The sequence below is a fragment of the Oenanthe melanoleuca genome, chromosome 3 (assembly GCF_029582105.1).
Source record: "Oenanthe melanoleuca isolate GR-GAL-2019-014 chromosome 3, OMel1.0, whole genome shotgun sequence".
NCBI classification, from domain to species: Eukaryota; Metazoa; Chordata; class Aves; order Passeriformes; family Muscicapidae; genus Oenanthe; species Oenanthe melanoleuca.
Genome location: NC_079336.1, coordinates 24,873,557 through 24,886,588, shown reverse-complemented (window position 1 = coordinate 24,886,588; position 13,032 = coordinate 24,873,557). Strand labels below are relative to the sequence as shown.

Sequence of the window (13,032 nt, the reverse complement as noted above, 5' to 3'; positions counted from 1 at the left end):
AGATGGGAAGATGAACCAGAGGTTCATGTAATGAATAATGCTTGACTTAGAGACCTTAACCTATGTCCTACCACAAATACTTTATTCAGTACAATGATCACGCGACAGTTTCTTCCATTATTACACTAATATTAGCTACAAGGCAAATAAGTTGGTAAAACTAATAACTGAATTGTTCATTCTTTTCAATAAATGTAGATACCTCTGTTAAATACTCAAAGGAGCCAGAAACTGGATAAGCCTTAATAACAAATTTTGCTACTGAAGGCATATTGATAAAGCCCTTCCAGATGAAATTCAGGCGTGCCAGAAACAGACTTTCACATTCCACAGTACCAGGTGTTTCTGACCTAAAAAAAGGACAAACAAAAACACACTTGGTTTCCGACATGGTATATAATGCAAGACAGTGTAAATCATAATTTTTCTTTATCACAGAAATGTAGTATTAGCAAGAATTTTCTTTTTCAGCTAAGCATACTGGAGGGTCAACCAAAAAAGACAGGCAGATAACCATGTTTCTCATCTTTTGAGCAGCTGTATGGTACAGGAAGGACAGTCAGATGAGCAGCATTATTAGTTCACTACTCAGTATTTTTTAAAAACAGAGTTGTTTAGTCTGAGAATTATCAAATGCTACTACTGAAGAGAACACAAATGCACAGAGGTGCTGCAGAGCGAGAAAGATGCTCCCCTGCCACAGGTAAAAGATGACACACTGCCTGCTGCCCAATACTGCTTTCCTAACTCCCACCACTGTCTGTCCACCACCTGAATGCCTGTGTCACCCTACTCTTTCCTTGTCCCAAAAGCTGGTTCCTCATGTCTTCTCACTTATGCATCATTTCCACACCTTCTGTAAGTGCCTCCTCCCAAGTCCACCTGTCCAACTGTTTTTCCTGCCTTCAAAAAAAGCCTGTTTTGTCAACAAAGCAGCTGAAAAAATTAATGGGATGACTTAAATAATTTCACAGGATAGTGTTGCTCAACCTGAGAGTTTCCTTATGAAAAAGATTACGCATTCCAACATTTCCCAACATGTTGCTATCAAAATATTCTAGGCGTGCTATTAGCAATTTTAAGCTGTCCATGCCACAACAGATGTTGTGCTGTTACAGTAACAATGTAACCTATGTTTATTTCTGTCTACACTGGAAATTACCTTGAACCTGCTGTTCAAAAACCAAAGTTCACTTGCCTTGGTATAAGATCACTCTGTCCTGATAAAGATAAAATTTCAGCATGAACTCTGGTCAATTCAAAATAATTGGGAGTTGATGCTTTTCTAGCAAGGCCTCTCTCAAACCAGAAAGAAACAGCCTCACACACTGCTATTTCCTTTTTAGTGAGTAGCAGAGTGTGGAAGAAAATGAAGAGAGAGCTGACGGCAAATACAGCAAAACATCAAACAAGCTGCTGTTACCTTCCATTTCTAGAAAAGCACTACTTTGGAATTTGAAACTAGCCTGATTTATCAATATAAATGCTCTGTTTAGAGCAATCTCATATTCCCTAAATTTATATATACACATATACAAAGACGCACTCATTTAAATGCATCACTATTCATATTACATGCCTTAACAGCAAAAGACAACATGAAATTGATAATGATTTTTTGTAATGTGAACTTTTTAAACCTTGCTGCACCAGAAAACATTGGCTTTTTGGGAGAAGTAAATGATGTGGTAATTAGAAGTGGCAATTACAACAATATATGTAGTATTATGTATATAAATGAACAGCATTTACTCCAGCAGAAAACTCCATTCTAAAAATGCATACAGCTTCAAGTACCCAAATGGATTAATGAAATACCATTAAAAAAGTAGCTTTAGACAGAATAGCTTAAGATTAATAGTCTTTCATTTAAAAATACTATTTCTACAGCTTATGTTACTTTGGGAGAGGTGTGAATGACTTTGATGAGTCTTGCTTGTCATCTTCCAGTAACTCTGAAGCCAAGATGCTTGACGTGGAGGAGAGCGCGTCCGCAATGCTCTCTGCTTCGTTGTCCGACTGCTTCCGCGCCACACCAACAGACACCTTCACCTTCTTCCCAGACAGATCGTCAGTAGGTGGTGCCATCCGGCCTGCAGGAAAGGAAACACCATGGCTTTCATGTTTTATTAAAGAAACAAAACAAGGACTTCCTCTGAACACAAGGAAGACACACAAAATACCACGTATTGCCTTTGGTGTGGGACAGGATATGTATTTCACGCATGCTTGTAACGCTGTATAAGTTAATACATTGCATATGTTTATACAGTACTAAACATAAATTTGCCACTGCAATGGCATAGGATAAAGAAATGAGGAATCAACAGTACATTCACCATAGTTCCTGCAGATCCCAAGCCTCCTCCTGGTACTGAGCTAGCCAAGGAGCCAGAGAGGAGGCTCAGGGAATCGTAGCACTCTGAAGCTGTTTTTTTAAAAGAAGGGAAGTTTATGCCAATAGACTGTCCTTTTAATAGTCTCTTTTGTAAATTATGAAGTAAAACATTCCTTCCATAACTTTGTCAGCAAACTAAGTAAAAACCCCTATTTATTTAAATTCTTGAGGTATATTGAGAGTTATGACTGAAAATTATAGAAGTGCTATATATTTATTTTCATGTGCTTTCCTAAATTACCTATGCAGATTTTGCAGTTCAAATCGAAGAGATGATTTTTATGTTGACTTGTGGTGTCTGGAGATGCAGATTCATTTATTTCTTTATCCTTTTCAGCTTCTTCTGACTTCTCAAACAATTTCGTATGAGGTTCCTAAGAAAAATGAAACACATTTCAGTTAGGCTTTTTAAACCTTTCTGTTAATATTCCTAATATTGCTTAAAAGTTTTATGGCCTTTTCTTCCCTTCAGACATAAAGTTCTTCCTTCAGAGAAGCCTAAAATTCTATCACAAAATCTTGAAATTCATTACAATAACTACTGGTATTCTCAAATATCTTCAGGTACCATTTAGAATATTTTCTAATTTCTACTTTCTGTTTTCCACTACTGCCAGAATTCATGATACAGTCACAGACACAACATGGAAGAAAAGAAATCAACAAAATCATCAGGCCAAGAAGCCAGTAAAGATGAAAGAAAAATTAAGCCCAAACCAGACCTAACAGATAATTATAGACCTAAACAACAAAATCATATACAGAACACTTCACAACCATATTGCCTATGAACTAAATACACTGTAGTGCCATGCTTTCTTTTCTACCTGAATTTCCATTACTTCCTCTTGTTCTTTCATTGGTGTCTCACTTTCAATTTCTATTTCTCCTTTGTGTGTAATTTTTGTGATAGGTCTTCTTTCAACCTCCCTCTGCTCTTTCTCAATCATTTCAATTGTCTGTGAAAACAAGAAGTTATGTACAATTATTCCCATACAGTAAAATTTGGAAATCTGGAAATATAAGAGATAACAGTATTGCAATTAGGAAACCCTCTAGGAAGAAAAGTAATACATTCTTATTTTGCAAGTGTCAAGTAGTTTCATAAAGCAAACATGAAAGCAGCCTAACTTCTCCTACAGTGTAGGAGCAAATACTTACCAAGAATGCATTTAAGTAAGTTATAAAGCAAACCTTCAAAACTAAATTAAAATACTGGTAATTCTGATTTCCCAATAGCTAAAGAAAAAAAATACATCCCTCCTTTTCCCATAATAATAGGGACAATGTAGGATATAAATATATGCAAATTGGTATCATTTTTAAAAAGCTTGTTTTTTAGTACATAAACTTAATGCTTCACCTCAAAAAAAATTTAAAGGTATTTTTGAAAGTAATGGAGATGCTTATTCCGATAGCACTGCTGATTTATCTTCTTGCAATAAAATAAAATAGAAACCATTATTTCTAATATAGCCTCTTAAAGCACATTTCCATTTCTTACACCAGGAGGGGGTTGTGTTGGCTGTGCCAAATATCTCAAACCTGATTTACTAATGAAACAAGGATTCTATGACTGCTTTATCTGTCTGAAAAATACCAACATACTTTTGAACATCCTGGGGAAGTTAAAAAAAAAAAATTAGTAAGCAGCAGTCTCAATGCCCTGCTTAAAGAGTAACATGAAAAATACAGTCAAGTGATACATTGCTATTTATTTTACATGTTTCTAGAAATTTTGAAGCATTTCTCTGAAACAATTAAGACTCTTCAGCAATTTTTTGAGCAGCATACTAATTTTTGGGAAGATATTTCTCATAGCAGTGGAATATTATTTTTCATAAATAATAATTCTGTTTTCAGAATTTCACTGATGTTTATTTAAAAAAATGTAAAAAAGTTCCACTACAAAAGATGGGCTTTGGATAGATATAGAAAAAACAAATTTTTAATCCTTTATAGGCCCTTGAAATAACTCAAGATAATCAACAAGTGTTTTTCCACAGAAAGTAGCAAAAAGTTATCATGATTCATAAACAGATGTAGCCACAATGTGCAATGACAAGGAAAAACCACAGGAATAATTACTATTGCAAAGCATATTGCAGTCTAAAACTAAGCATTCCATTCTACTAAATTAGTTATTACCGAACATTAATTCTGAGCACAGAGATTAATTTACACTACCCAAACACTGTGCTTTTAGGTTCTATGATGTGGAATATAAATACCAAAGATCCCATCAACACAAATCCAGATTTTGTAAACCAGAAAATTTTTAATGGCCATTTCCAAGCAGCTGTAGTTATTGTCAAACTAAATGCCCAACAAATGGAGCAATGTCTAACAAAAAGGAATTTTCTATAAAAATAACACAGGTTTTCTTATTCCCATTTCTCCTTCTTAACTGTAAGTACAGTATATAGAGTGACTTTCTGTTTCGAGAAGTCATGCTTAAACTAACCTAGTAAACTTTCTACACTTTCTTTGGTTTCTTTTGCTGCTTGGTGTTTTTGTTTGTTGTCCCTTTAGGCTGCTTTTCTGACTGGCAGATCAGGTTCTCATCTCTGGATTTACCTCTCAGGGACTGATTTTTAATACTTTTCACCAGTAAGTTAGAAACAACACCAGTTTGCTTTGGTTTGGTTTGTCCAAATAGATCTCTCTCTCTCTTTAAAAAACTGGTGTTTATAAAGCTCCAGCAACAGCTTTAAAATCTTGTGGAAAATAAGGACAAAGAAGCCTTCACTCTTGAGGCAGAAGGAAGAGAAGAACAAAGTTGCAAGGCAAAGGAAAGTGCATGGTTTCCACCCCTAAGGAACCGAGTACACTTTTTTCACTTTTATTCTAACAACATCTTTGGGTACTAAATTAATTATAGAGATTCTCCTGCTTAGTCACAACACCCATTTTGCTCTTTCTGCATACACTTGACCTGCAAACAGAAGTTACATATTCTTAGGCTGTCAAACAAACAATGTAAGTTGACAAATCTCACATGTCTGTTTTCTCTCTGTCTCCAAGCAGCCAGTTCTTTAGAAGCCAGTTCTTCTGGGCTCATTTTTATTAGATGATCTGGAGTAACCTCTCCTTTCAGGACTTTCTTAAATAATATCTAGAAGAAAGACAAAAAGTAACTATTGCTATCAAGACAAAAATAGCTTGTAGCAGGAAGCAAATCAGAGAAGTAACATACAACATGCTCTGTACAGCTATATTGAGTGCATAGGTTTGTAATTATCTCCGCTGCAGGAAGCAGGACTAGATTTTAAAACATAAAAAGATTAATTCCAGAGCTCCATTTATTCTACATTACAATGTATCTACATATACCCTTAATGATCAAATGTATAATTAACTGCTGTTTCAAAGGAGAAAGAGTATATGCCCACTGCAGCAGTAACTCAGTTTACTGTTTTTGTTTTTAAAAATGCAAATTCTTTGCATTACACAAAAAACAGAAGAAAGTATTTACAAGGATATGTATGCTTTTTGATTAAATTAAGTCCTGGGCTTAAAAAAAAGACAACCAACCACTTCAGCAGTATGAACAAAGAGAAAACATAAGCTAATTGTTAGATAAAAGTTAAGATAGAAGTTCTTTAATTTACAGCTGGCTAACTGTAATGGCAAAATACTATAAACAAAGTGACTTGATCAGAATAACTGATAAAGGACAAAATACAGAAGCTAAAGAGGCATGATCTTAAATAATGGGCTCACAGAAAGTAGAATAGAGAGTAAAGACCAAGCTTGAGAAACCTGTGTGTAAAAAAGCACAGTGGGGAGATCCCGGACAGAAAAATAGTAGCTGTAGTAAACAGCAAAGAATTATGGGGGAGAGGAATATCTAAATAACAAATCAGTGGTAAAGAGAAACACTAACTAGGCAGGCTATATCTACTACAGTTTGACATCAAACAAAAAGACAGTTCACTAAGAGCAAGGAGTTGGAGAATTAATGATGGGGAAAACTCAGAGGACATTGAGTGCCCAAAGAACGAACAACATCAAAAAATCAAGGAAACCTAAAAAAAACCCCAAAACAAACAGGTTAAACTGCAGGGGACTGATAACGTTTCTACATTGAAATGTTTCTACATTCCTTTAATCTACAGTAAATCAAGGATTTCTGAAAAGGACAACAGACAAATCACACATACACTATTTTTAGGATCTTTCAGATTGAACATTAAACTTCTGTATTTGTTCTTATACTTTGCGTCAGTGTCTCGAAAAAAAGAAAACAGCTCTCTTTCAATCCTTGTGGCAACTTTTGCTGCTCTTTCCTCAGGAATCTTTAAACTGGAGTCTGTCAATCTATAAGAGAACACAGTGCAAAAATTACAAAATGCATCCAAATAATTAACAGTTTTTTCTCTGTCTTCCAAAGGAAAATATTTCTAAATACAAATTAATAATTTCCTTTCTTAATATATCTTTACCTTTTCATAAGAATTTCCTTAAGAGATTGCTTAACACTTTGTCTTATCTGATCAGCAGAAGGCTTGGAAGCTGGTACAGCTGGCAGGTGTGTTGCACTAATGGATCCTTTCTCATTTTTCTTTTTCTTAATTTCTTGTTTCTCATGCATACCTATCAAAACACGCAGTTAAAAACTGTAAAATACTCAAGGTAGGCTTATTTATAAACTTTTGCTTCTGATGGAATTGCTTTCACAAAATTTTATTTTTAAACTGCTAAGAATTGATCCTCAGGGAGAAGGAGTGGACCCACAGGATGGATGGTTTGTGTTTGGTTGGGTTTTCTTTCTTTGGTTTGGGTTTTATGTTACTTAGATTAATTCAGAATGAAAACTTCCTTAGCAGAAACAGGGGGTTTGCCCTTTGATTTGAAGTATTTTCTTCTACACCAAATCAAGATGACCAATGAGTCATTAGCTTGATCTTAAGTATGATTTTTGACTCAAATTTTGGAACAGCATGGATTAATTTGTCAATGAATAAACTGCGAAATAATATACTATGAAGCACATATAAGCAAAAGCTTTACTTTAAAATACCACTTTACATTAAACTTAACATTTCTGCATGTTAGTCATCAAAATTATTTCAATTATAATAATCTCATCTTCTGATTCATGTAACACTCAAGGTCATTATAAAGGTTTGTGTCATAAATAATACAAACAAATCAAACTAAAATCATTAATGAAAAATTACTGATTTCCAGAGAGTCAACGGAAAGCACATTTATGTCAGCATGTGAACACGTCACTAATTTTGAGCAGCACCCTTTTATTTAGGAAAGCAATGGGAAATAAGTAATATTATTTTTTTCATTTTATAGTCAGAAAAAAAGGAACAAATTGAAGACTGATGAAGATTTCTAGAATGCATCAGCACTGGCAAAAGACCAGCTAAGTTATACACTTTCAGACTAAAATTCAAAGCTTGAGTTTCAGAGTAAAAGACACAGGTCTCACACAAAATCTCACTAGCTTTGCTGCTGAGATTTCAGTCCCAAATGACAACAACTTCACATTACAACAATCTTAGAAAAAAAATGCTTCCTGGAAGGGAGCTGGGGAGAGGCTAGAAGGGTAAATAAGTCCCTTCAATCCTTCAAATGAAGTTCAGATGATAATCTGATGACTCAGCAAGCAATATAATGCTCGCCTTTGAAATGAGTTGATAAAATTGTCAATTTATTAATTATTATCAAAAGACATCAATAAGTCAAAATATAATTTATACAGCAACTAAACCAGCTTTATGCATACAAAGCATTTCACAGTATTTTATGAGAGAGTATTTCAAATTTTACATTTATACAATGTAAAATAAAGCTTAATACTGAGATGTCTGTGTACTTTTTCTCCCACTTCTGATTATGTAAGCACCCTCTACTATTGAAACAGGAAACACGTATCTACCTAGGACGTATCTACCTACTAAAGAAAACTGAAAAATAAATGAGAAATAAAGATCATAAACTCTATAGGAACAAACAGCTCTTCAGATCCAGCTCATCACATTCACTATAAAACACGATTTGAAAAACTGATGTTACAAAGAAAGGTATCACCCTTCACTGTACATAGATGTGAATTGCAGCATGGAGACATCCCCAAATCTTGGTACCTGATTTTGTGGACCTTTCGACTGTACTAAGGGATTCTTTGTTTATTTTTTCATTTTTATCTTCAGGGGACCGCCGAGGAATTGCAGCAGTCTGTGATCCTTTCCGAGCAGGAACGTGCTGCCCTTTTTTAGTATCTGAGTCTCTGGACTCTGGTAAATTCTTCCCATCCCCAGATTCCTGAAAGAAGCATTTACACATGTTAGCATGCTACTGAATACTACAATCAACCTCTACATAATTACCACATATTTTTCCCATTTTTTTCCTTTTTACACTGTACAATATATATCCTGGATGTATGTGCCACCATATAATTTTCTAAAGAACTACTGAACAATATCCCAAATTACTGCCAAGCATTGCTGAACAATACCTTTTAAATACTGGCTCAAGATACAGCACACACCATTTGCATTTAAGCTCTGTGTTGACAACCACTAAGTTTGCAGTTATTTTAAAAAGTCAGGGATCCCAATGAACCTTAACCAGTTTTAGCCACAAAGGTCACTTATGTTTAGAAAGAAAAAACAAACTAAAATTAAAAAGAAGAGCTTATATTCCAGAATTTCAATACTACTCCTCAGAAATAAGACAGGATGGCTGATGATTATGTTATCATGAGTACGACACTAGATACTAACAGAATTAGCTCAATAATCTTCGTAAATTATGCTTTGGTTAATAAAATTAGACATAAAAAGTAGAAAAGCCCCAAAGCACCAGGCATTTTTTTCTACACACAATCTAAAATAAAAACAATCAAAACTAAAATACTGTTGTCTTAGTTTTTAATATTGTTAATCTGCATCCTCCACACATAGCAAATTGACAAATGTCCTACAATACATTCAGAAATCTGAAAGAAAAATGCACTAGGTTCTTCACCATTTCTTTGTACACCTATATGTATAGGTTTATACACACATACAGGACTAGGACTTTGACAATTGCTGTGTCCTTTCCAGCTTGGGATGTTCTATATGCATGAGATGTGCACATATTCCTGCTCAACCTAAGAAGAGCTTAGCAATACCCTCTTCAAAGAGTCAAGCCACTTAGAAAATGAAGTAACTTTGCAATTAATTTAAATTAGATTCACAAAGATGTCCGAATATGGTCTATAAATTGGTAATGGGACAGGAAGAAACCTTCTAACCCCAGTAATTAAGAGAACTTAAAACATTAAATAAGACTCACCCGTCTGAAGATTTTGACTTTGTGCTTCCCAGCATCCTCCGTTTGCTTTGTTTTTTCAGTCATTGTATTTAGATTACAAGTAGGAGTTTGCTTTGACACCCCCAGTTTTTCACACTCAATTGCTTTTTCTTCTTTATGCTCAAGTTTCTCTTGAGTATCTGGTACATTTTGATCAAAGCACTCCATTTTTTTGTCTTCTTCAGCACAGCATTTCACACATACATACTCTTTATCTTCTTCACCCATCTGCTGTGCTTGAGAAAGGCTCAGTCCAACACAATCACCATGAAACCAATCATCACACCTACCACAACCTACCATAAACCTGAAAACAAAGCAAGATGCAAGTCAGTGAAAACTGTGAAAGATTATGAAAGAAGATACAGCACCTTCAGCAAGATATAGCATAACTGTTTTCATTTGTACATCTCAATCATTTGTTCTTACCTAGTAAGTGGTTTTCTTTGGTGCTTTACATCCATCTCCAGCCTTACGACATGGTATCATCTTCCTGAGAGGTTTTTTTTGCCTTTTTGCCTGTTACAGTAGTCCAAGAGACTATCAAAACCTCGCTGTGTTTGTGTAACTTGCTCCCAAATCCTACCAAGCTTCTTTTCAGACTACTATCAATGTTCTTATGAATGTTAAAAAACAAAACCAAAAACCCAGCAACTCTCAGAAACAGTAAACTTGTTTGAAAAGACTTGATATTTTTTTGCAAGATATTATCCTTGCTTTCCTACAAATCTGATTGTCATCATTCATCAAAAACATATCAGCAGAGCAATCCTCCTCAGCAGTATGAGGTCTTTAAATGTTATGACAAACACAATGGGCATATCTATTCTATTCCAAATTAGCTGTTATTTTACATCTCATTCCTTAGACCATTATTACTAAATTATTTCTAGAAAGTTGCTTTTCATTCTCTGTACTGGTGAATATGGAGCCAGGAGTTTGGCTTCTAAAACCACCTGTCCAGCTTGCAGTGTTTTCTTTTAAATAAGGTACACACTTTTGCACTACTCAGGTATTGTATTTAGAGCTAATAGTTATTTAGAGAATGTTCCAAACACCAAAATGACTCTCTCTTAAATTACACCCTTCAATTCACAAGTCACTTAACTGCATTATTTTAAAAGCAAAATCAACTTTAGATACAAATAGTATTTTCAAAGCATTGTAAAGGTCACCTGGTCTAAAATAAAAACATAATTTCTCACTATTTTGTGAAAGCATTTTGAAAACTTCCATCAGGTATCATGAACACCTAATTGCACTGATAGGTACAATTTCCAGTGCAAATATCGGGGAATGATGTCGAATTTTAAAGTTCCACAGACTAAAAAGCAACTAGTTCAGGAGACTTGCATGGTAGGGATTCTTTTTTACAAATAAAGAACCTGTCAGCAAGGAACAGCTTTCAAATCATATAGGAAGATCTCTTGCAATACCCAGTCATATTCTCTTTCAGCTTTCATATTTTTTACAGGGCGGGGGGGAGGGGGGTTTGTTTTCTTTGGTTTTTTTGTGTGCACTTTGGTTTGTTGGGGGTTTTTTGTTCCATTTTTATTTTTCTTCTTTTAATTTTCTTTTATATTTACACAAACTGTATTCAAGATATGTACTTTAACATATAGTCTGGAAAATCCAGAAAGACTGCAAGTGTATTAAAGAAAGTAGAAGTTCTTTGTTAATACTACAAAATTATTGAATTTCTAGGTTTTGAATTTCATAGAAGACAGATCTGACTTCAAAAGTAATTAATGAAAAATATATTGCTGAAGCAACCAGGTTAAGAGTTGAATAGACTGAGCTGCAAATCCTATTTCTTTAACCTAATACTTATAGATCTCTTCCATTAGATGATTCCAAGCAAAGATATTCCTAACATGTATATCCCCACTTAGGCCAGGGTCTGCTATTTGCTGACTTACCTACTTGGCAGAACCACATAAACATTACAGGATGTGCTTAGAGCAACTCCTATTCTCCAGAACTGTAAATGCATGCTCCAGGTGGCTTGATGTAGGCATTGTATTCAAAAACTACTGTTGCTTCGAAGAGGTGAAAACTCTTACTGTATAACAGCAGACAGTTGAAATAAGAGAAGAAAAGAAAAATCTGTGTCTTTATGTTCTATCCCTCCCTACTCAAAATATGTCAGGATTACATTCTGCAGAAGAAAATATTATTTTGATGCAAAATGAGTCTGAGAAATTTTAGAGGTCCATAGACTGAGAAAAAGCCTATGATGATGTTTGCTAGATTTGAAGAAACTGGTTTTTAAACTAGTTTGGGAATAACAATATTTTCTCATTTTGAATTTTCTTTTTCTGAGCTGCAAGTAATTTAATAGTATCACTTATCACTAGCAAACAATATCTGCCCATCTGGTTCATAATTTTAATTAAGAAGGCAGAGGTTCCTTCATGTTTTGTCAGTATCCCAATCTTTACAGATTCATTTCCAGCAAATTGCAAAAACAAGAAAGGTAATGTTAGGGGACAACTACTTCTGATGGTCTCAGCAGAGTAATACCTCAGCATTTATAAGTACAACAGAAAAACAAAGAAGCAACAGGACTGCTACACAAAGCTGACTGCTCCTTTCTGAGAACCTAGAGTCAAACATGCACAGGCAGAAAATGTAAGGTGAGTGCCTCTTTCATAACTGCAAAGCACAGTGGGTGTTTTACATAGAACACGTCTCATACCCCTGCAATAAAATACCAGTAAAGCACTGGGAACACTGAAACAAAAATTTCCCATGTAAGATTTTCTGCAAAGCTGAAATAAAGTCAAAGCATACAGCCAAAGCATCATACTTAAAGGGTGTTTTGGTGTCCTAAGGAATTAATGCCTGTTGTTCAAAAATAAAAGGAAACCAAGAATACACCATCATGAAGCCACAACTGCTATTAATTGAATTTTTATTAAAATATATGTATTTTTTTTCTCAGTTTGTAAATTCAGGCATCAGAGACAAATTTGTTATACGAGGAAGATGGATTGCAGTGACCAAACCAAACTTTTGATTCATAATTAGAAAATATGTACTTGCTGAAGAGATTAAACTAAAATACACAAGATGCTGCACATCTTCAACTTTAAATTGACAGCATGTGGAAATTTTCAGTTTAGCTCACACATATTAAAGGGGGTAACAGAGATGGTGTGTAAGTAAGGCACCAGGATAGGTATCCATTCTTAAATCTTTATTTTCAGGTCTATCAAATAAATAATAAAAGTTTTAAAGGACAAAAAACCCTACAATGAATCCAGCTCAGAAAAGACCATTCTTCACTAAAACTACACATCAGGAGAGATGCC

At 34.6% G+C, this 13,032-nt stretch overlaps 1 protein-coding gene across 7 annotated transcripts in view; it reads right to left on the bottom strand.

Moving 5' to 3' along the window:
* The window catches only part of PHF3 (PHD finger protein 3), a 193,818-nt gene that overhangs the window by 6,507 nt on the left and 174,279 nt on the right, over positions 1-13,032 (bottom strand). For 6 of the 7 annotated variants that reach the window (XM_056488612.1, XM_056488607.1, XM_056488610.1 and 3 more), the window contains 9 exons: positions 9,701-10,025; positions 8,503-8,680; positions 6,844-6,994; positions 6,562-6,718; positions 5,397-5,513; positions 3,226-3,357; positions 2,640-2,772; positions 1,901-2,093; positions 203-350 (listed from right to left, as the gene is read on the bottom strand). In XM_056488612.1, the coding sequence (XP_056344587.1) occupies positions 203-350; positions 1,901-2,093; positions 2,640-2,772; positions 3,226-3,357; positions 5,397-5,513; positions 6,562-6,718; positions 6,844-6,994; positions 8,503-8,680; positions 9,701-10,025 (1,534 nt within the window). Of the gene's footprint in view, positions 1-202; positions 351-1,900; positions 2,094-2,639; positions 2,773-3,225; positions 3,358-5,396; positions 5,514-6,561; positions 6,719-6,843; positions 6,995-8,502; positions 8,681-9,700; positions 10,026-10,147; positions 10,170-13,032 lie in introns of those variants that run through there. The other variant, XM_056488613.1, reaches the window with a different exon arrangement.